General features: G+C 37.2%; 1 protein-coding gene across 1 annotated transcript in view; it reads right to left on the bottom strand.

Annotated features, from left to right (window-relative positions):
• itga8 (integrin, alpha 8) overlaps positions 1-24,826 on the bottom strand; it is a gene marked incomplete at its 5' end in the record, with an annotated part of 66,641 nt that overhangs the window by 29,481 nt on the left and 12,334 nt on the right. Inside the window, 9 exons of the mRNA XM_056233059.1 lie at positions 4,366-4,458; positions 7,086-7,233; positions 7,504-7,571; positions 7,809-7,946; positions 10,050-10,204; positions 11,811-11,866; positions 14,249-14,356; positions 17,446-17,491; positions 23,880-24,071. Of these exons, the coding sequence (XP_056089034.1) occupies positions 4,366-4,458; positions 7,086-7,233; positions 7,504-7,571; positions 7,809-7,946; positions 10,050-10,204; positions 11,811-11,866; positions 14,249-14,356; positions 17,446-17,491; positions 23,880-24,071 (1,004 nt within the window). The remainder of the gene's footprint in view (positions 1-4,365; positions 4,459-7,085; positions 7,234-7,503; positions 7,572-7,808; positions 7,947-10,049; positions 10,205-11,810; positions 11,867-14,248; positions 14,357-17,445; positions 17,492-23,879; positions 24,072-24,826) is intronic.

Raw genomic sequence — 24,826 nt, 5'->3', positions numbered from 1 at the left:
TGGTAATTTACTCATTAATTTCTCGAATTCCTCTTTTCGTTTTCGCTTTTGAAAGCAACTTTTGTGTTTGTAATTTGATGACTCCATATCGATATTGTCTGTCTCGAGTTCAACGTTTTTACTGTTTTCCACGCAATACGCATGTTCACTTACCGACCCGGGGATTCCCCAGTCCCAATTCGAAATAAATTACACCAAAATCCATCATTGTTCCTTTCACACGTGTATTTAATGATCAGTAAAATATGTTGTTGTCATTATTTATTCAAATAAATTTGTGATAAAGTAAAATGCGATCAGACTAAAAGTAGTAAAATGCGATACGGGGCCCCGGCTGTCAATCAATATCTTCCAGTCACGCGGGCCACTGATTGGTCCGGGCCCGTAAGCAACCGCGTACCCTGCTTACCGATAGTTACGCCTGTGACCCCGACGTCTGCCTGAAGGTAAACTCATGCCACAACCCATTCCGAACAGACCATGGTCTCACATTGCTGTGGACTTTGTGACCGATCTACCATCCTCTGATTCCAAAGCCTGCATCCTGGTAGTAGTCGATAGATTTTCCAAGTCCTGTAAGCTGATCTCTCTCTCTGGGCTTCCCACAGCCTTCAAGACCGCTGAAATGCTGTTTACTGAGATTTTTCGCCATTTCGGAATTCCAGAAGACATCTGTGACGGGGTTCAGATGTTATGGAAAGGAGGAGGCGGGAACCGGCGAACGTTCAACGATTTTAATAAATAAATAAACAAATACAAAAATGAAAGTATAAGCCAGCAGCCCCTCACGGACGACTGCTGGCCACAGAAACAAAACACAACATAAAATAAGGCCTGTTCCTCTCTTGATCTTCACTGTCGTCGCTCCTCCTCTATGCTTCCGCTCCTCCGTGAGAGATGTGAGACCGGTGGGTCTCACAGGTGTCGCTCATTAGCACTCACACTACCGGCCTCGCGCCGCTCTCACGTCACTCTGCCTCGTCCTGCTCGCCACAACATCATATCGGATCGAGGACCTCAGTTCATATCGAGAGTCTGGAGATCATTCTTCAAGCTACTGGGAGTTTCGGTGAGCCTGACGTCGGGGTACCATCCGCAATCAAACGGCCAGGCAGAGAGGAAGATCCAAGAGATTGGGAGGTATCTGAGAACCTACTGTCATGAAGCAGAGGACCGCTGGAACCAATACCTCCCATGGGCAGAGTATGCCCAGAACTCTCTCCGACAAACTTCTACTGGTCTAACTCCCTTCCAGTGCGTTCTGGGATATCAACCCTCTCTGTTCCCATTGTCTGGAGAACCATCTGATGTTCCAACGGTCCAGCACTGGTTCTCTGAGAGTGAGAGGGTCTGGGACTCGGCACATGTCCACCCGCAGGGGGCAGTCCGGAGGCACCAGCAGCAAGCGGACACACGAAGACGACCCACGCTACACTACGCTCCGGGCCAGCTAGTGTGGCTGTCCACCAGAGATATCCGCCTCCGGCTGCCCTCCCGCAAGCTGAGTCCCAGATACATAGGTCCTTTTGCTGTACTGAGGCAGGTCAACGAGGTCACTTATTGTCTTGCACTTCCCCAGCACTACCGGATTGCACCTACTTTTCATGTATCTCTGTTAAAGCCATACACTGCTCCTCTCTCTCCTGTTCCCACAGACACGGATGCTGGCAAGGTGCCCCCTCCTCCTCCTGTGGATCCTGCGGATGACGCCGTGTACCAGGTCCACGCCATCCTGGACTCCCGTCGACGAGGGGGTCAGCTCCAATACCTCGTGGACGGGGAGGGGTTTGGACCGGAGGAGCGCTGCTGGGTCCTCCAGGACTTCCATCGTGACCATCCAGATCGTCCTGCCCCTCGTCCAAGGGGTCGCCCTCGTCGTCGGGGTCTACGGCCCCCAGGAGTTGGCCGTGGAGGAGGGGGTACTGTCACGGATACACCTAGCGACACACCCCAGCCAGCATCAACTCAGCACACCTGGTCACGCTGCTCATCCCCTGAATACTGATTACTCACCACCTGCACTGCATCACGAACTCACCATGCTGCACACAGGATTTAAGCTTCAGTCTCTCCATTGTTCTCTGTCCGGTCTCGTCTATCGACGCGTGTGACTCAGCCGGTTCCTCATGCATCTCTGGTTCCAGGATTCCCGTGTTTTCGCAGCAAGTATACTCAAGTTTATCACTAACCACTCTCCTGTGTGTATTTCCAAGCAGCCATTGTGTGCGGCGGTGCTTCAGGATTCTCCAGTCTGATTCTCCGAGTTCTTCTGTGCATCTACGGACCTTGTATCTCTTCTCTGCATTCAAGTTGGAAGTTTATTCAAGTCCGCTCTCAGTTCATGTGTCTTCGGATCGGTATTCCTATTCAAGTGTCTACGTATCTGCATTCAAGCTCAAAGTGCATTCGTGTCTGCCTTCAAGCCCTGATTTATCATCAAGTCTACCTCTGAGTTCAAAGTATTCAAGAAACTGTTAATGTTCCAGTTATTCCCTGTTTCCTGTTTTCAGTTCTGTGTGGATCTCGAAGCCATCTATAAGATCAGATATTGCAACAGGTGTATAAATAAAGTCTGTTAACCGTATTCCTTGTGTCCTCATCCTTCTAGTAGTGTGACAGTAGCAAGGTTAAAGCTTAAAACAAGAAAAGAATTATAATTTTTGTTTAGATATTAAGAAAACTAGGCCTACATATGAAGAGTTTGGTTCCAAAACGCGATAAACGCCATTTAAAAAAAAAATTAGTTACTGCAAAAATCAGTATTGTATCTGGTTGGTATTGAAAAGTCAATGTTTAATTTTAAGTAAAATGCGATATCCGCCGTGTTATTCTGTCATGTTTTCTCCCTTTCTTTCCAAACCGCGACAAACGCCAGTCTCCCTTCTCTGCAGAATGCGATATATCTGCGAAAGCAATCACAACGCACCATTCCACGCAATGTAAACAGTAACGGCAGCGCCTTAAATACACCCGGCTTGCTAGTTTTTCTTATCTATTTTGTACTTTTCGATCAACAAACAAACAAAAAAATGAATAATTTTGACGGCATTGATGAACCTGTGGTTGTTTCTGCGGTGGGTAAGAAACATAAGGCATCGAAATTGAATCATTTACGTGAGGAGATTCAGAAGATGAGACACTCAGGAGGAGGAAATTTTTTTTCAATCTTCTTTAAAGTTCTATTTTGAACAGTTTTACACACATTTTATATTAATGCAATGGATTTATAGTATGCACAAGACAACAAATTCAGTGTATAAAATGAATGTGATTTTTATTCATTGTTTAAAACTTGAAGCATAACTCTGGCATTATTCAACCCATAGCCCTGTTGAGCAAGGTCACTGTGAGCTATTGATAGCTATTCCTTTACCTATCAATAGCTTGTGGTGACCTTGCTCAACAGGGCTATGGGTTGAATACAAATCTTTAAAAAAATCTTATAGGCCTAAACAAGTGATATAAAATTTATACTATAATATGTGAATCTTTGAAAGTACGTGTTTTTGTCTGTGAAAACTTACTAAAAATATTATACTAATAAACTTACGTTGTTGTGTATTTTCAACAGTTTCAATATGAAAAAAAAAACCTTTTATATTTGTTCAATGGATTAATTGCATTTTTATATAAAAATAATAATCCGTTTTTATAATAAATCTTTGAAAATCAAAACCTGGATTTAATTTTTTTTTGTTATTATGACCTAAAAATGCTATGTGAAAGTTTGAAACAGAAAATAGTGGTTTTCATCTTTCCACTTTCTTGGTAAAGAAAACACATTTTTACTCATCATATATTTAAAATATATTCTCTGAAAACAAGTCTGAATATCTTAGGTTTCATTTATTTGATCAAAAATACATACATACATATATATATATTATATATATATATATATATATATTATATATGTGTGTGTGTGTGTGTGTGTGTGTGTTTGTGTGCGCTGCATCAGCAGGTGTCTCATACAGGACCTGAAGTCTAAGTAAGCTGACAGCGCTGCTAAATATCTGGCTATTAAAGGGCCAACTGATATGCTGTCTTACTCTTTTCTCACCCCTCTAAAATCCTCCTTCCTCTGCCCTGCTCATTTATGTTAATGCGCTGAGGGATTCAAGCTCTCACTGCAAGCAAGTACGTGAGAATAAAAAATCTACACAAGCAAATGAACACAAACACAATTTTATGTGTTGAAAAATGCATCAAAAATGACATTCATAATGCAATGCAAGTACGTACTGCATTCTCAGCGTTGCCACAAATCTTTTTCTACAGTCGGTTTTCTCTTTTAGGTAAACTTCTGTCAAATCAAATTGTACATATTACATCGTATCAATCGAGTTTGTGTGACAAGACTCTTACGTTTGTGTCAGCCACCATTGGGTTTCCCAGGTCACACACCACAACTCTGGTATCATTCTCTGTCCTGTGCTCGCAGTTCAGCCGCTGAAGATCCTGAGAGAGAAAGAAACATTTCAGGTCTTCATTATTTAATCTATAATAGCTGCTGTGTTGAACTAAATGCTGAATATCTAAGGAACACAAACAGAAGCCTTATGCTCATTCAAAGGGACACATGCCCCCTCAGAACCCCTATTTTAAACATTAAAAATGTAAAACATTTAAACATCCTTAAAAAGGATTTGTTCTACCCACATCCAAATCATAAACTCTACCAATAGACTAACACATCTTACACTTATAAATACTGTATGCTACTTCTAAACTGTTAAAATAAAAATAACAAAAAAAGTAATTAAAATAATCTAAGTAAAATAAAATATATAAAATAAATGAAATAAAAGAGGTGCATGACATCATTGAAAACAAAACCAGGCAATATTAAACCCGGTCAATAACTAGCATAATCCAGTGAATACATGTCTCAGGAGGGTCAAAGGAGGGAATGAGGAAAGAAAACGAGGGAGAGAAAGTACATGATGAATTCCCTGATAGTAATCACATCATACATCACTGAGGCCCTACCCCTGTCATCTCGTCAACCCCCTACATCAGTCTCCCTTTTCCTCCATCTCCCTCCTCTGGTAACCACTTCCTCTCACCAAAACAGAGTCAAACCGTAACCAGTCGGTTCCCAGAAGAGTGGCTAATGGAGTCGTGCAAATTGCATTAAGAGCCACTCTCAAACACGCGCTGCAATTACCAGTTATACACTGCATCTGTTAAACTCATAACTGACAGACAGAGAGCAATCAGATCTTCTGCGGCTAGTGCCACAGAGCGCCAGTGTCTCATGCTGGAAAAAGCAGACATGCATGAACGGGATGATGGAATGACTGAATGACAGCAGAATATATGAATGAAGATAAGTCGGGCTGTATTAAATGAAATAAACAGTATGTTAGATCTCGGCAATGCATTACAGAGCACATCAAGGCATGAGGCATTAGACTGTGTTTAATAAGAAACCTTGCCATAATTAGATCAACATTCACTGCATTCCTGCCTCATTACTACATCAAAGACATTGCAGCACTCATGTTTGTGTTTTTAACTCTGTGTCAGAATGGATTACAGATTTAGCATTTCACCATGATGGATTTAAAGCCATTTAGTAAATCTGATATTATTTCACAAGACCCAAGTTCACGTTACACTGTGTCATAACCAGGTGTGATGCGCTAAAAAAAGAAAGAAATACAAGCTATTTATGTAAATGTAAAGGTTTTTGTCTTAAAGGGATATATCACCCAAAAATGAGTCATCATTTACTCACCCTTAAGTTGTTCCAAACCTATATGAATTTCTTTCTTCTGCTAAACAGCATGTTTCTTTCTTCTGCATGTGAAGTTTTATGCTTCAGTTGTAAGCTCATTTCTGGTATAAATTTTGGTTGGTATTTGAGTGACATCTACGTCAATAAGTGACATATTGTGGTAGTTTTATTCTATGAGTAGTCATTTGTTGTTTTATTTATTTTTTATTAGAAAAGCCTTTCTAGGGACCTGAGATGCAAATTAGCTCTTGCTATACTCTCTATGTACAATACATATTTTCCAGCTTTGACTGGGATCATGTTTTTTTTGTACTGTCCCTGTATAAATAAACTGAAATGAAACACAGAAGAAGATATTTTGAAGAATGTGCGTAACCAAACATTTGACGGTAGCCACTGACTTCCATAGTATGGGGATTTTAGGGATGTCCCGATCAAGTTTTTTTGTGCCCTCGATTCCAATATTAAGTATATTAAGAAAATTAAGTATCTGCCGATACCAGGTTCCATTCCGATACTTGTATTTTCCTGGTGCTTGGTGCACACTTTAAGTACATTAAAGTTGTTAAAATCAATCCAACGTACACAGCTCACGGTGAAGCTCATAGTGTCAGAATGCCAATCTGTCAGTCAAGTCTGAAGAAAGACGCAACCCATAGCAACGCGTCATTGGAACAATGCCTCAGTCTGACGGCAGATAAAAAAAAAAAGTGCATCAAATGTGCTAAACACGGAAGCTTGAATCTGTGTGAGGCGCAAGAACAGACGTCATTGGTTCTCATGCCGGTGTCGCAAGAAAATAGCAAAGCTTGACAACACAAACACTGAATGTTGACTTGACAGCCCTTGTTTGAAAGTAAAAAAAAAAAGTTTAAAAAGCCTTGAAGTTTGAAGGCCTGTAGGCATTATGGACAGAGAACGATAGAACAACAAAAATACAGAATGACAGATAGGATGAAAGATAGATAAACGACAGACAGAACGACAGAACGACAGACAGACAGATAGACAGATAGATAGATAGATATATAGATAGATAGATAGATAGATAGATAGATAGATAGATAGATAGATAGATAGATAAAACCCATGCATGAGCATTCTGGAAAAAGAGGATACAGTGAGTGAGTCATAATCTAAACACAGCAGTTAGGGAGAATAAGACTAAAATAAACCTTCAATAATCAGAGTAATTATAAATTAAAGACATCATACAAAGGACTTTCACTAATTAAAGTCTTCATTATCTTCTACATCCAATAGGCTATCCAAGACCCACATAAACACATACACAGCGATATCTCGTAGGCATATGTAAAAAATGATAGTGGGTAATGTTGTTTACCTCACGTCTGCGCTCCACACCAATATAGTCCGCCTCTGGTGGCATGGTCACATGAAGCTCCGCCTCGTACGCCCCTTCGCCCTTATTGGCGGCGTTGATGGTTAACATAAGCAAGTTGTCATCCCCGATTATAAGTTCTGTTCGGTCCCTGTAAAAAAAAGAAATCTGCATTTAAGATCACTTTTTAATGTTAATATATATATGTCTGTTAAATGTTACACTTGTTCAAAGTAACACTTTTTAATGTTAGCCATATATATATATATATATATATATATATATGGCTAAAATCAAGGAACGACATGCGATTAAAACATAAACAGAGGATGCATAATACAACAAAGCACATAAATTATAACAAATATACAAACAGTTGTTCAATGGCACACACATGTACGGATCAGACCCACGGACTCACATTTTAGCAGAAAGTTTGAGATCTGGGATGCACATGTTGTCTTCCCCACAGTCCAACAGGATGTTTGCCTAAAGGAAACGAGAGAGAAAATATCTTCTCTTTCCGTCTTTGGGTTTGTTTGTTCACTGAATTGAACTTATGTCTTTTTTTTTCTCTCTAATTAACTCTTTAGTGTTTAAATCAGCCAACAAGATGTTATCTTGTTTTGAACCCTCTATTAAACCCTGCATGTCATGGCATCATAATTTAACTTAATATGATGCATACATGCAGTCTCCAACTAAACACTTATGTTGCATGCAAACCTGCTCATGGTGGAAGGTCTTGCTATAGTGGTCTAAAATGGGCCGCAGCTGTAGGCCAGGTGGAGGGGAATTCTGGTCCAGACTGTAGTTCAGTGCCACGCTGATAGGACTCAGTTTATCCCTAAACTCTCCCTCATCCTACACACAAACAGAGAAGGATCAGACAAAAAAGAGAGTGGTGGATTGCAAACAGAACTGACAAGTCTCACTTTACACTCTTTTGATTACGGTATCTTCGTCCTTTGACATCAATCTGTTTGACTGAATCACAGCTGTTGTATGAGCATGCTTGCCTCAGAGAGCCAAGGGCAATAAATACAGTTATTTAATAAGTTATGAGGATTTGAGAAAACGAGGAAGTATGTTTATGTTTGCAAAATGATTTGTGAAGAAAAAGCAAAAGCAGCTAGGCTGTGAGGAAAGTATGTGAGCCTGCTGCATTAAAACACACACATTATTTACACAAATCCAAACTAATTGTTACAGACATAAATATGCAACTGCTACTCAAAATAAATTTGTAAAAAAAAAAACATGACCTTAATGAATAATAAAGTGTATTGCAAAAAAATAATAAATTAGGGCTGGGCACGTTAACGCGTTAACACATTTATTAAGTAACGCCGGAATTTTTTTTATCGCACGTTAACGCAGTTTTTTTGTTTTATTATTATTTTGAAAGTCCGTTGCTCACTGGCTCTGAATACACATAGGCCTACAGTCAAACCATGGGTCACAGGAGGGGTGGGATGTTGGTCAGCCAGCAAATAACCCTCCCAAACAAGCAGTAGAGGGAGGCTTCGGCAGGTTCTCTCAGGTGAACAGAAAGGTAGACAGCGCTCCGCGAGTGAACGGCAGACGCTCTATGCATAACCATGGCAACGGCTTCAGTGCGCAGCTGCAGCCTTTTTAACTTAAATTAAAATGATACATAACTTTACCTGATAGGCCTGCGTTTAGTTTAGCGGGGATGCTCTGCCATGTGAATTCCCTCCTGTTGATGTCCTGATAACTATTTAGATTCTGGAAACTCACAAAAAGCGAGGATCAGTCTCTCTTCCAATGATTTGTGCTGCGCGTCGTGTACAAAAAGTTCAAGACAATTCAACTTCGGCAGCGGGCGTGCATGTATGCCCGCACAACCGTGACAGTTTCACGGGAACGCACCCGCTTGCCGCTGCACCTTGTGCTCGAACACTTCACCTCACTCTAACAGGGAAACTTGCTACTGAACACAGACTGTGTCTGCTGCTCCCTGATAAAAGATACCTGTTCATACCTCAGAAAAAACCCAAGAAAACAGGACTCTGATGGTAACTTGTTTTAACAAACTAGATAAAAGGTAATGCCCTGGCAGTAGCAAATAGCTTTGGTTTAATATTTGATTTGATTACATTAATGTTTAAGTTGAGATTTGCAATAAATATTTTATTGCTACTGTGTAAAGGGAATAGTGCTGGTAAAAAGAACATTAGGCTATTTGTTTAAAGTTTTTGCAAACCACATGTTATTGTACTTTTGTGTATATAGCAGTACATTTAAATCAAAAGTGCGCAATACACTACTTTAGAATTCATTACTCAATTTTGCGCGTAACAATGCGCGTAAGAAAATCATGCGATTAATCGCGATTAAAAATTGTAATCGTTGCCCAGCACTATAATAAATATAATGTAATATATGTACTTTTTATTTATTAATAATCATTTATCAGTGTATATATACACACATACACACACATATATAATTCAATAATTTTTATTTAATAATAATCATTTATCAGTGTATTTATTTTTTAAATTATTGTTGTTAGATTTTTTACAGAATCTAATTTATATTCATATGTTGTTGAATGTTTGTGCTTTAGATCTGCCATGTATCATAGTGATAGGTCAATGTTGCCTGATATTTTATCATAGTTCAAATTGAGCTGGCTAATAAAAGTTTTTCCCATGGCCTGTGTTGTCATATAAACACCCAGAAACACTTAAGATTGCATTCAATTATTGTGTCACCTCAGCGCAACAGAATTTTTGGTCTTATTTTTGCGACACACTCTCACGGAGGGGTTCTCACATCGTTTATTCCGTCCAGATGAGCCGTGTTGTACTAGAAGCTTGGTTTGGCTCACAATTAACTTTCCCATGGGTTCATTTGTAGTGAAGATAAAACAAGAATTTTTCACGAGGAATGAGGCCAGTTCAGCAATGCTCTGTGATGCATGTGGCCTATAAGGCTTACCCGCAGGTAAACAGAGTAGTTGTGGCAATGTTGGCGGTCCCCTTGACCCAGAACCAACTGCTGGGTTCTCTGGTGCTGGTGAGAGTCCATGAACAAGATTCGCTTAACTGCTCCACGCTGCTTCAGCCAATCCAACTGCAGGTTCATTGTCAGAGCTGAAAGAGAGAGAGAGAAAGACAGGCACGGTATTGTTCGTTCCACATTTACAGAGTCTAATTCAGGCAATTTCTGCTCGGACCAAACAGGTTTTGGACCATAAAAATTGCACGTTCTTAAGGTTAATGACTAGGGCTTCTGAACAACAATCAAATAGTGCTTCCAACAAACGTGCACCTCACACACACCAGCCTGTGTTACTCTCACAGGCACAGGAACGCACACAGCCACACCTGTTCTTTGTCATCTCCAAAACCATATGCACTGAGTTTTAACAGGCCTGCGTTCAGAAGTGCTGGGAAAGAGGCTTTTATTGCCTGTTGGTTTAACTGAATTTGGCACCTTCTCCATTTTGGCCATTACTGAATGCACTTACGTACAGATGTTCAACACGAGCGGAGACAAAACTCACACTGAGCACAACACATATAAGTGACAACAATAAAATATAAAATGTCTCCATCTTAGCAAGTGTCAAGAGAAAATGTATACTGCATGACAAAATCATTTGTTTTGCCTTTGCAACATAAGAGTTTTGGAAGTCTTGTTCATTTTCTCCATAGAGAAAATGACTCAACCATAAATTTGACTATAAACAATTTGCAAAATATACTATAAGCTCTAAATGAAGAGGTCATGAAAGCGTTTTTTTATTTTATTTTATTTATTTTAATATGTTCCTTGAGGTTCACTAATAATGTTAAGTTTTGTGCACAATAAAAAAAATATATATATATAAATATGCGAAAAATTTCCACCTTCATTCTGATCCTCTGTCTAAAATTATCTGTTTTTAAGGGGCGTCTCCATTAAGGCTTGTCAGTAAATGGCCACTGTTATGATTGGCTAACGGCATTGTATAGGAAACAGTATCAACGCCTCAAGCACGTGGAGTAGCCTATGTTAGAAACTGAACACGCATCTGTATACTGTATCCAGTGTAGACGGCGTCAGTGATTAAAATGGATTCTATTTTCGTTTGACGCAATGCTAACATCTATTGTAGGCAAGTGTTAAATATTGTTGTGTAAACTGTAATATATTTTTTCAGGATTCTTTGAAGAATGGAAAGTTCAAAAGAACAGCATTTATTTGAAATATATGTATATATACAGTATATATATATGTAATCATGTAAGCCTTTACTGTCACTTTTGATCAATTTAATACATATTTGCTGAATAAATGTATTGATTTCTTTTAAAAAAGAAAAACTTCCTGACCCCAAACTTTTTAACTATAGAGTATAGATCTGAATAATTTGTTATAAATGTCTTAACAAATTATTTAAATATAGTTTTATACAAAATATAAATGACTGATCATTAATAGTTTTATATTTTATAGTCAAGGCTGATGTGTATGTCATTTGCAATGGTTTTGTGATGTGAAGTTGATTTAGGTACAAGTACCTTGTAACATGTACTTATTTTTTTTTAGTTTTCTGCTTTGAATCAAAATTTGTAATTCGTATAGAGCTGTTTGGTTTGGTTCAAGAGTAAGAAATGTTTATTTTTGAAAAGCCATTTGTTGATAAGACTACATCAGTTTACTGAAACTAAATGCATTTAATTAAAAGTAAAAAATAAAATAAAATGCACTTACCTACATAATCAGGAATACCAATTCCAGAGATCTTAGCACACACATTAACTGACAGACTGAGAGAAGAGAGAGAGAGAGAGAGAGAGAGAGAGAGAGAGAGAGAGAGAGAGAGAGAGAGAGAGAGAGAGAGAGAGAGAGAGAGACATTCAGTACAGAAGAACTTAGCCAAAAATGACAACATTAAAGTGATGTTTACAAAAGAGAGGAAGAGGATTGTTAATAAGGGTGGAGTGTTTGTATATGAAGCTAAATGGAATGTGGGAAGCTTAGGGACTTTATGCTCCTCAATATTTAATAACTTAATTGAATTTGCCTCTTTCTGTCTCTTCCATCTGTCCTTTCCTCACTTCATCTCTCTATCCCTCCCTCACTCTAATAATCCGGTAATAGAAGCCGACAATTACAGCGGCCCAAGAACGATTTCCTGTTCCTATCAGAAAAAAATGGGACAAACACTTTTTTTTTTCACTCTTCAAGATCTCATACAAGCTCTTTATTGTCATTAAATATTCTAAGAACATTTCGAAATGTTTCACACAATTAATTTACTGGAATCTTAAGACAGCAGTTCTGTTGCTATAGGGTTCTTGTATTTGTTTTTCGGAAATAAAGGGATAGTTTTAAATTGATACAACCAGGACTGAAACATGGCACTCCGTCACAAACATCTCACACGCACACAAGCTGTAAGGTGAGAGCGCAGAAAAAACACTTATTCAAACATGCTGCTCACACCTCTCCAGCTGGTGCTCAATAACTGTATTTCCACCATGTTGAACGTGTAATGATATCTGTGCTCAGGGACTCACAACTTAATGGCCCAACGGGGCCAATCCGATGCATAGCATTGCATACAACCCAAATATGTCTAATCAGAAGCACCCCATTAGGCCCCCTATACACACTTAGACAGCATTGAGCGTGTCTGAGTTTAAATTAGCGATAAACAGCTGGATGCTGTGCCTCATGAACAACACGAAATACCCATGAGGCCATGCCTGATGGAATCCAGCATTGTGCGTTGTGCTCGAACCATGCAAAACCTGCCATGACCCCTCCAGGTAGTGGTGCATTTTAAAATACACAGCAGAAGTCATGTGTATGCTGTACAGTGAGAGAGAAAGGGGAGAGAGTATGCATATTTAGGGGAGGAAGTGGCCCCGCTAATTTAATGATGCCTTGTTAGTTCTCCTCCCCCGTGACAAGGGTAAACGCATAATCATGCAGGCCTACAACCCGTGCAAACACGCCAGTGCCCGGAGGTTGACCCCCCATGACTCCTGCTCTGACCCCACTGGAACTCTTCCAGCCCTGCAACCCATCTGTAATTACTGCTCACTCCTCAGTATTAATGGCAGTCGTGTGTGTCTGTGGTTTGACACTATTTACTTGTCATCTAACACACTTTTACACTGCATGTAAATAGGCTGTTTTATTGGTAAACCTTCATTTATAAAGCATTACTGTCTTCAAATAAATTTAACTCACATAAAAAATATAATTTATAGTTAACAAAATTCTTAATTATCACATTTGTTTTATGTACAGTAATAATATAATATAATACTATTATTGCTGTTGTTATATTATATAAAAATATAATTGAAACAAATTAAATTATATTACATTTAAATTATTAAATTAGAAAAAAATTCTAACCAGAAGCATTTCACTAGCTTTTTATTTATTATGTATAATATTATATATTATATTAAGAAGAATATAAAACAAAATGAAACAAATTAAACTCTAGAGACAACCTTTCTCAACCTTAACCATGCTGGTGTTTTTTTTATTTTTTTATCTTTTAATGCTCTCTTCTTGTTCTGTTTATCACTGTGTTCATGTGTGTGTCTCACTGTTTCCAACCACAGTTTGTACATTTATTTTGCTAAGCTACTCTTTTGTTATTGCAGAATTCCACACTTTAGTTCTTTCGTTTGTCTCTCCAAAACCTCCAGTCCTTTCTTCCCAATGCCAACCCTAACACAAAGACACATGCAGCCCAAGCAGCCAAACAGATCTGGTATGTTTACCATCACAGAGCCCAAAAACTGCTTGTGGGACACAATGTCCATCCACATACGGGGTAAGAATGCAGGGTTGTGTGTATGTTTGTGTGGTTTGGAAGAATGTATTGAGACTTCCAGAAACACTTAGTTTTACCACAGAGAAGAAAAAACTGCTGTAATGTGGTACTATAGACCACATGGATTTAAAACCTCCAAGTCAGCCATAGCTCTTTGGCCCTGACTGCTTTGGTTTACCCTTTAACAGGACTAAAGACCAACATATCTGTTCCATCAACTGAACACTTCATCTAGAAGAGATAAATCAAAACATGAACTTTCAAATGTTTTTTTTTATGAGCATGTAGTACATAGGAGTCACTCTTTGTGTCAGAAGTAGCAGTGGATAAATAGTTAGTTGACACTTACCAGGTTACCATGTCATCAGAATTGGGCATGCGGCAAGACTTGTCCTCAGGGTTGAAAATTTTGGGCATCAAAATCAGCTGAGCGTTCACGGTGACCACTGGCCTTGCCCTAGCATTGTTGGGAGACAATAGAGTGGGAATAATATCGCGGAAAATAAATAAATTACTGATATGATTTTATTGTGGCAATGAATCTGAATTGGAAGCTGAATTCAGAGCTGAACATACTCGTTAAGAACTCACTAAAGTTGTTTCAAGGTCAAGGTCAAGGTAACATTTATTGTCTCCCTTAGGATAAATTTGTTTTAGATTAGAGAACTGCTGCCGTATCAACACATAACACATGTAACAAAAACAACATTAAAAAACATATCAAATCATAAAAAACCCTGCATCATTAAAAAAAACAGTACATCTCATAACACCACACTCAGTTCCTGTCTGTTATACCGCTATTGCAGTTATTTATCTTCTTGCTGAAATCGCTCATTAATTAATTTGACAGACAGTGGTACAAATGAATATTTGTATTGGTTATGCTTGCATAATAGAACCCTGTATCTCCGACCAGAGTTCATCAGCGCATACTCACAATACGTTTGTGTTTAACGAAAGAAATAGCAAGACTTAAAGTCAATTTGAATTTCAGTTGGTAACACATTTTACTTCTGTAATGAGACATATTTCAGAGTGAAATAGGATATTCAATGAAAAAGATGTGGTATCTTGAAATGATTGGATTGTAAAAAGTGATCATTTTAAATGTGAATATGAGTTTCTTAAAACAAAATATATACAGTACCTCTTTGACTGTTTACTACATCCAAAATTTTGCTAACTTCCACAACACAAAAAAGTCTCCCTCTCTCTATCAGCAAACCTGAATATTCAAAATGACTAACAAGAAGAAAGCATTGCTGATTAGCTAAAAAAGCTAATTGAAGTTATTTCTCAGGACAACTATTTCAGTGATATGTCAGATAGAATGAACATTCAGTGCAAAACATTACATAAAGAATCACTAAAAGAACATTTAAAAAAGAACAACCAACAGAAACTAAACATTCAGAGTCTTATTCTAATAAAACATCAGACAGGCTGAGTAAATGAGAACTTAACATGAGGCCAGTCTCTGCTCTGCTCTGCTCTCGCATTCAGTCTGTTGAGACTAGCACTCAAACTGGATTAACAGTGGAAATGTTAGCTTACACAAATACACCAGAGCCCACTACAGCTAATCGCTTTAACACTGACACCGCTTGTGTGTGTGTGTGCTGGGACTTGTTAATGTGTTTGTGTGTTTTTGGTGTCTTTGAGGCAGGAAAAAGGGACTACTTTGAAACATTTCTGAGGGAAACCTGAGCTAAAACACCCAATCGAAGTCTTGACTACTCAGACTAGACATGCCACAAGTCTGTAGATAATGTTCGCTGACTGACTACTCCTGTCAACTACAGCTGAAGAATTCTTCATGAATGCATTATGAAGCCAGACATTTCAATATAGTCTGTTATGCAATTTTTAAAATATGTTACTATCGTATCATGGAACAGAGAAAAACAACTTCATATGTATCAGGTTTCTTTCCAGCTAAACCTCAACACAGGTGTTTTCTGTGCCGTTCACTCTAATTGAGAAAACATGTGAGTGTAGTGAAAGGTGTAAGTAAGTTTAGGTCAGAATATGTGTATGTTGCTACAAACTAGTAATATATGTATATATATATTAGGGGTGCAGGAAAAAATCGATTCATATCTGAATTACGATTCTATCTTTTACCGATTTGCATCAATTTTGTTCGAAGTGTTACACTTCTTTACTTTTTTTAACTTCGCAGTAGTACTAAAAGTTACTTAAAGTTATTGACGTTAATCACAATAAGCCGCGAACATGGACTCAATGCGGTGCTCGCGCTGACGGACACACAGCCGAAGTGCGCACACAGATTCCGCCTCTCACATGCATGCGATCACGAATTCAGTTCTCTTTCACAGCTACACAAAATTATGTCAAAATGCACATCGTGTGGAGTATTAAATGTAAACAGAGTCTGTTATGTCCTTAGCGAACAAAAACAAATGGGTTAAAATCGGATGTGCAACTATATCCGTGCATTCATTCTTAAAAATCACTTTTTTATCTTTAATATTAATCAATTTATATTTAGTTCGTACCGTTGAAGTGTTTTATTTTTACATTTGATTATTTAATTTCAGTAGTACTTCTTACTACATGTTAAATAAACCTATGCTACTTTACCTGAAAAACAAAGTTTATTTAATTTGTATATTTTTTCTATTGTATTTGTCCTATTGTTTGTAATTTGCTTCTTTGTTCTTATTTTTATTATCAAAAATAAAATAAAATTGCCTGCCTTGCTTTATTACAGAAAACTGTGTGTTCTGATTGTAGTCAGCTTAAAGGGCATTTGTTTTATAATATTGGTTTGACTAAAATGGGAAGAAAAACTAAATAAATTTCACAAGGTTCACATTTAATTCAGTAGAATTTTTTTTCTAGCCTTATTAAACTGTCTATTATATATATTTTCACACTTTAAATTCATATCTAAAATATATTTTAAAAATGTATAAAAATGAATGATCTATTTAATAGCTTTGACCCTGAAAATTTCGATTAGTCTATGCTTTCTAATGGCATACTTATTGGTTCTTATTACATTTCTCGAAACCATTGTTGAGATATTATCTAATTTAAATGGTTGTCATAAAAACATGTTTTTGAGAATATGGCCTAGAAAGATTCCAGACAATTTTCAGATTTTTACTTCAAATAATTAAGACATGAATTACTGGTTAGGTAAAAATATAGAGCATGATATGACATAGTGAATATATATATTTTTTTTTGTAATATGCTCTTCTCTAAATGTCTTTTGTTTTTCTTGCTAACTAAATGTAATGTCATGTGACATGTTGACGTTTTTCTGTGGTTGAAACAAAGAAACACAATTTTGTGATAGATGATTTTTTTCCGGTCAATGCCATTGTAGCATTGCCATCATTTGAATGCTGAGACTTAAAGCTGAGAAACAGAAAACTCAAAACCAAAAACAACCCACTGTGAGTTACAACTTATTATGAAGGTGCATGTCAACATTTTAAAATATAAAATTGTCAACATTTGTAATTGACATTGTTGTATTATATGGTGCATTTAAAGTGTAAAATGTCTCACCTGTAGGCCACAACTTTACTCACTCCAAATGCACCAACCAGCAAATCTGTAAAGAGAGTGAAATATACTAAGAGGTGCAGGACAGACACAATATGATATGAAAATATGTATGAAAGAATATATATGAAAATGTGAAAAATGTGTGTTGCAAGAGAACGAAGAAAGAGAACGAGTGGCTGGATCATAAAGCTTCAAAGCACACTGCAGCTGGAAGTGATTTGGGCCTCCAGCAGTCTCTATCAAAGATTGGTCGACCCGTTGCTCATTCTACCAGTCTAGCGTCTTGCATCACCTGCCATCTCTGAACAGAGCCAAAGAGAAACCCCAGAGAGCCACGGAGAACGTGTGAGGCTTTAATCTCATTCAACTCAGAGGTTCACCGAGCCACATTTCATTAAAGGAAAGGTAAATACACCATGCTGAAAGGTTTCCCTCTTCTCTTAATGAAGGTGGGCACAACAAACATGAATTCTAACCTATATGGGATTTTAATGATGCAATGGAAGAATCGTAATGTAGTTTAAATGAATCAGGGCCTTAACAAAAATCATGTGACAAGGTTTAATAATACCATCAATTGAATCACCATCAATAATTTGTACATCTAATGTTAAGTGAGACAAACCAACTAGTCCCACAAAACTTAATATAATTAATTAGTAATTGATTGCTAATACCTGCATGCAGTTGCTGCTGTTTTCCTGGTAGACGAAACATGTATAGGAGTAGTTTAATGGATTTTATATAAAAATAATGAAAACATGTTTTGTTTCACGCATTTTGATTACAGTAAGGGAAAAAAGAGAAAAATTATATTTCTTAATAAATAAAGCAGTTGGGAATAAGACAAATATGATGAAATCTGTTTAAATCAAAGGTGAAAATATTTAAAATTCACCTCTGTTCACGTTATTGTGATATTATGAATAAAACTAGCTAATATGATTTCTCTCTCTCTGTCTTATGTATATAAATTAATGTTTTTATTTAGAAAGGACACAATGAACTGATAAAAAGTGACAACAAAAACATTTAAAATGTTACAAAATATTTATATTTCAAATAAATTATGTTCCTTTAAACCTTCTATTAAAAAACGTGTATTATGGTTTCCACAAAAATATTAAGCAGCACAACCGTTTTAACTGTGATAATAACAAAAAAAATTGTTTTTTTGAGCTGCAGATCAGCATATTAGAATAATTTCTGAAGGATTATGTGACACTGAAGACTGGAATAATGATGCTGAAAATTCAGCTTTGCAATCAGAGGACTAAATTATAATTCAAAATATATTAAAACTGAAAACATTCCTCCATTCTTTCCTCTTCCTCCTAAATCTTTACTGTTTCTCTACATAGCAAGCCCTACTCAAAATCAGCAACGCAATCTTTTATTTAACTAATGTAACCTAGCAAAAGTAACAAGGAAAGGATAGTGAAAATGTCTTCGGTGGAAATGTTTTTTTTTAATGATCAGACAAAACAAAACCTGGTCACGGACAACATTATAACCAAATATTCTATATTTTATATAACCACACCTCCAGTACCTGAGATGGAACAGTGGAAATGTTGGCAGAGTGTGTGTGTGTTAGTGGTCTGTTGCTTCCTCTATGGCCTCTGCTAAAGCTATAACCATCCATTCATCTCTGACATCTCATTAAACTATAATTGAACCAACAAACCATAGCAAAACAGCTGCTTCTGACACCCGCTCAGACAATATTAGACATTTTGTTTTCTTTCATGGTGAAATAGTTTTTGTGATAAGTATAGAATTTCGAATAAGTAAACATTAAACTTTAACCTTTACACAAGGTCGGTTTCATCCAGTCTTTAATCAAACTTGAGCAAGAGACCATTCTCTCTCCTTAGTTTTTGAATTGTACAAAGCATTAATAGGAAGGAAGAGTACAAATCGCTCCTGAAGGGATGCATGCAGTCAGGCAAACTCAGAGACTCGCATGCAGGAATGTTCCAGAACAGCTCCAGCACCCTAATGAGTGCTCAGAGACTGCGGCTTTGATTCCTGTTTCACTGAGGTCGATCACTGGCTTTGCTTTCCATCAGGTCCTGCTTTCAGGAATAAAACAGCCCTGGCAAAGAGCCCATTGTAAACCAGAGTCAGCAGCTTTTGGTATTGTGACAGAAAACACACCTCGAGCACAATGGACAGAAACACGCATGCTAACACCGACTGACAGACACACACACATCCTGAAGGCATGAGCTCTCATCTTGTAAAGGCAGAGAAAATAACAGAATAATTCAATTTATTACATTCACACATCTGGAAAGTTCATTTGAGCGCTTAACTTCCTCAGAATGGCAGTGAGGTGTAAATGTGTGTGTGTGCAATGCAATAGTCAACCTCAAAATATTCAGGTCGAACCCTCCGGCCACCACAACACAAGGGTCTTAACCGCAGGAATAGGTTAATAGGAGGTGGAATGATGGAGGGAGGAGATGGAAGAAGCTCAAACACTTGAACTTTAATAAGGTTAGAGTCTGTTATAGTCATCTTCATCCTCTAGCCAATGAAATGCCGGAGCACAGCCAACTAATGAAATCTTCTCTTTTACCTCCAGTTCAGAATTTCTCTCTCATTTCACCTGGCATACAATCACGCATCCATCCAAAAAGAAAACCAAAACCGAACTCCTCCCTGTAGATTTTGGATAGAAATGTTCTTGATCGGATTGGTAGTACATGCATATTTATAGGGTGCCCACCCAAGTTCCTAAAACATTTCTAATGGGTCCTGAATGTAACATTAGTTTCACATAGTAACAACATATCATGTTTTTGGAAGCAATATAATGTAGAAATATAGTGGAAAGGGGAATTCTGAATCGCAAATCTTTCCACAATTTTTCCTTTTTTATTCACAGAACGACAAATTCTGTTCCTATATGTCGCCATTTGGTATTTTAAAGTGTTTTTCTCTCAAATGAATGAAGTAATTGTTAAATGCGCAATGTGAGTATGTTTGTTTTGTGTTTTATCTGAGAACGATGCCTGAAGCAGTGGACAGGAAATGTGGAGTATGTAATCTCCACTGCTGTTTAAGCAGATCATGATGAATGACCCTTGACCTTTGACTTTAACCCTGCATTTAACCAAAGTTCACTCTAACCCTCACATAAACCCCAAACACACAAATGAAAAGGCGTATAAACAGGAAAGGTATCTGTGTGTGATGATTTAATTCATGTAGAGAGTTAATGGAAAACAGTATTTTAGTTCTAATATCTGTAGACATACTCAAACACTGTCAACCAAGTTTCCAACCAACCAAGCAATTTATTATAATTATTTTAAAAGTGTATTTAACAGGGACAATGGACACTACATGACTGCCCCAGAATTAGTTACAGAGCTAAATTACATCTGCTGTCCCAGGGCAGGAAGAAAAGTAAAATGCTATAGAAGTGTTAAAAAAAATTCTATGAGCACATATTTGGCCCTTCCTTAGCCATATCTTTATTTGTAATTTGAACAGCATAAGAGTGACAGAGGACATAAGAGGACACTGTCTAATGATAATTGGTAATGTATTCCAAATATGAACAGCTCTTATAGAAAAATCTGAGTGACCAAAGTCTTGAAGCTCTTGTCTGTCTTTATATAAACTATGTAAAGGTTTAAGAGTAGATTTTGCGACCATGATGATACACAGTATTAAAAATTATAAAATATCATTGATTGCAGATAACTTTAGCAGCATCTGTAGAAAGTTGATTCTGTATAAATAAACAACTTCTAATGTTATTTATCACTATACAGAACACATTTTTTACATGCTTCTCAAATGTCAGGTCTGAGTCTAAAATAATTTGTAATTTCTCACCATTAACAAAAATTTCTTATTTTTAATAGTAAAAAAACATGCACGCTGTTTTCTGAACATATATAGCATTTAACATCACTGAGTAAGTCAGTCATATTTTTTTGTCATAGCAGAAGATAATTTAAGTGCCACTTATTCACTGGTTTTGACATGTACATAACAGTGTCATCACAGTGTCATCTGCATACATTTGAATATTTACACCAGGACAGATCGTTCAAATACAAGCTAAAACATAGGGGCCCAAGGGTAGAGCCCTGAGGAACCCCAGTTGAAAAGTCTCTTAAGGAAGATACACGTTTCAACCCGAGTGCTTAAATTGATTCTGATATTTGATGCTCAAAGGCATGGTTCTTCTAAATTTTTTTATTTTTAACAAATTAAAATTCTGTCATCATTTATTCACCCTCATGTTGTTTTAAAGCTGTATGACTTTCTTCTGCAGAACACAAAAGAAGATATTCTAAAGAATATTGGTAACCAAAAAGATTTGGTTAATATTGACTTCCATTGTATGTAAAAACACACTGAGACATTTCTCAAAATATGCTCCACAGAAGAAAAAAAGTCATACAAGTTTGGAACGACATGAGCTTGAGTAAATAATGACAGAATTCATGTTGGGTGAACTATCCCTTTAATGCACATTTTATGAGGAGCTACCCAATATAATCCGGATGAAAAGAAATCAGGCCATTTACTAAATTTCTATAAACCGATTTCAGACACAAAGTAACATAAAGCTACTTCCTCATTCAACCAGGACCATTTATCAAAACTAAGCTGTAAAATCATCTTTCAGAACATGTTAGAACTATCAACACATTAATATAAGAGTGCTTACATTTACATATCTACCCATGTTATGGAACACTATGGCAGTTTACATACAGTTTGCTTAAATGTTAGAAAATCATGATAGAGATTATTTACATATCAAAATCTACGAGGTGTAAAATGGTCATGTAAAACTAAATTATGCAAGAAACCATAGTTTCTTTAAGAAACCATAACTAAATAAAAAGTTCAACATGCCCCATTTACATTTATTCATCTAGCAGAGATGCCTTTATCCAAAGCAACTTACGAAAGTGGAATACAACAAAGCAATTTTAATCTGAATGAACTGATGAAAGTGATAAAGATCTGAAGATATGTAAATGCACACACATCATAGAGGTCGATTAGAACATTCACACAGATCAAAGATTGCGGAGATCACATCTCTAAAAAGCTGTGATTTATCCATTCTGAGAGGAAGAGACGGGAAAACCTGTTTTCTGTCTTTCGTTTTGCTTTCTGGGTCTGTTCAACATCATTGTGTGTGTGTGTGTACACCTGTGTGTGATTGTTCTACCATCCATCTATGGTTTTCATGTATGGAAAAGATCTGCGTTTATTAGAGCATATTTAAGATGACAATCCTGTCACCATGAAAGAGCAAACTCTCACACACACTCATGCGACACACATGTGCATATAAGCTGCCTAACCATCTGACTTCCTGTCTCTATAAAGAAAGCATGTGACAGCATCTGCTTTGATGATTTTGTACAATGCCATTAAAAAATGAAAGGGGAGATTAAAGGACAGAAAGAATGAATACACCGCTCTGTTTTTGTTGAAATGGGCTTGTGGCGTTACAGCAGAGTTTGGCTTTAGAAACACGCTGGGTGTTTCTGTAGTTCCGTTTCTGAAAATGAATCAGTTAATTCATGTTTCTTTTAGTCAAAACAAGATTATGGTGCAGCTGTGATGGATTGTGGGAACATGCAGATCTGTATTTTTCTAAAAGCTCTAAATATTCACTCAGACAGTTCATTTCAATATAAACTAATCCACAAACACTATGTGAAGACTAGTTGGGATCATTTCAAATTCAAAATAAAAAATTTAAATGTAAAACATTTATGTAGCTGCTTTAAACTTCCTGATCATTTCTTCTCACAGATACTCAGAAACACCTGGGTCTGAGGAACAAGAGTTGAACCCTTAAAACTTCATCTGGAGCCCAGTCAACATGTCTGTCACACACACACAGGCTATACATAGCTTGTTCAGTCACCTGCAAATGTTTATCTATATAGTCTTGAAACAATCGGCTCTAAAATGTTCAACAAGATTTGACCTTTTCAGGTAAACCCCAAATCACTGTGTTCAATGAAAACAAGCAGAAACAGCATTCATTAATATATGCGTGATTTGATGAGGTTCAGACAGCAGAGTGTGTCAGAAATCACATAGATCTCATCATGTGGAAGATTGCTCTCAATAAAAACATTATAAATCAATCGTGATAAACAGAGCAATGAGAATAATATGCAGAAACACTATCCCACAATAACAGAAGGCAAAGAAAAACAAAAGAAAAGAACAAGATTGAGTGGAAATACTTTCACACATTTGTACAAAATGACCAGTGGACTGACCAACAAAGTGACTCAACCTGGATGTCTCAGTCCAGTCTTCCATTCCTCCTACATCAAATCTCCCTGGCTTACATCAGTTCCCAAGCATGATTGTCTTAACAGAAACTTGCGTAAACAGAGAGAGGAAGAGACCGAAGGTTTTTCTTTACTCACCAGGGTACTGGTTGTTATCGAGGTCAGATGCTCCACGCAGGGTGAATCCAAAGCCTGCTGGGACGGCGGATGAGGCCCAGTCACCTCTCAGCACTTGAGATGCCTGTAACATCAGTCCAGATTTCTGTCCATTATAGATGAAGACCCTGCCACCACGGTCCTCACCTGCGAACGGAGCCCCTATTGCCACGTCTGAGTAAAAAAGAAATGGAGAAAACATATTTCATCAATAACAGCATTAACACTATACACAAACTAGACAAGATGTACATTCTATTTGTTTCCACCCTCAGCCTACCTATGAAAGCCTGTTTGAGCCTATGAAAGCCTCAGAGTTAAATAAATAAATAAAAAAGATTGAGATAAAGTAAAACATTTGAAAAAAGTGAGAAGTAAAGTTGCAGCTGTGAGATACAATCAATTGTGGGATTTAGTCTCAACTGTGTGATGAAGTGGAAATTATGAGGAATAAATTCTAAATAGTGAGATATAAAGTCTCAACTTCATATTGAGACTTCATATCTCACACTCGCAAGTATTTCTCTGAGTTGCAACATTTAAATCTCACAATTGCAAATTGTATATCTCATTATGTTGCAATGTGAGACAAAGTCTCAATTCTTAGATTTAAAGACGCAGTTGGGAGATGTAAAGTTGCAACTGAGAGATATAGTTGCGATTCTAAGATGTAAAGTTGCAATGTGAGAAGTAAAGTTGCAATGCGAGATATAAATAAGATATAAAGTCTAAATTCTAAAATGAAAGTTGCAATGCGAGATATTAAGTTTCAATATCAGATGTAAAGTTGCAATTTGAGATATAAAGTTGCATAGTCGAAAAGTGAGATATAACTCATTTGTGAGATACAGAAAAAATCAAGTGGCTACTGTGAGATATTTAGATCTGGATACATGAAGTCACAAAGTTGTATTTTGTTTTTACTCTTA

The sequence above is a fragment of the Rhinichthys klamathensis genome, unplaced genomic scaffold (assembly GCF_029890125.1).
Source record: "Rhinichthys klamathensis goyatoka isolate OS25496 unplaced genomic scaffold, OSU_Roscu_1.1 h1tg000359l_1, whole genome shotgun sequence".
Classification (NCBI taxonomy): Eukaryota; Metazoa; Chordata; class Actinopteri; order Cypriniformes; family Leuciscidae; genus Rhinichthys; species Rhinichthys klamathensis.
Note: the sequence above shows the minus strand (reverse complement) of the source record. Positions and strands in the feature narration are given on the sequence as shown.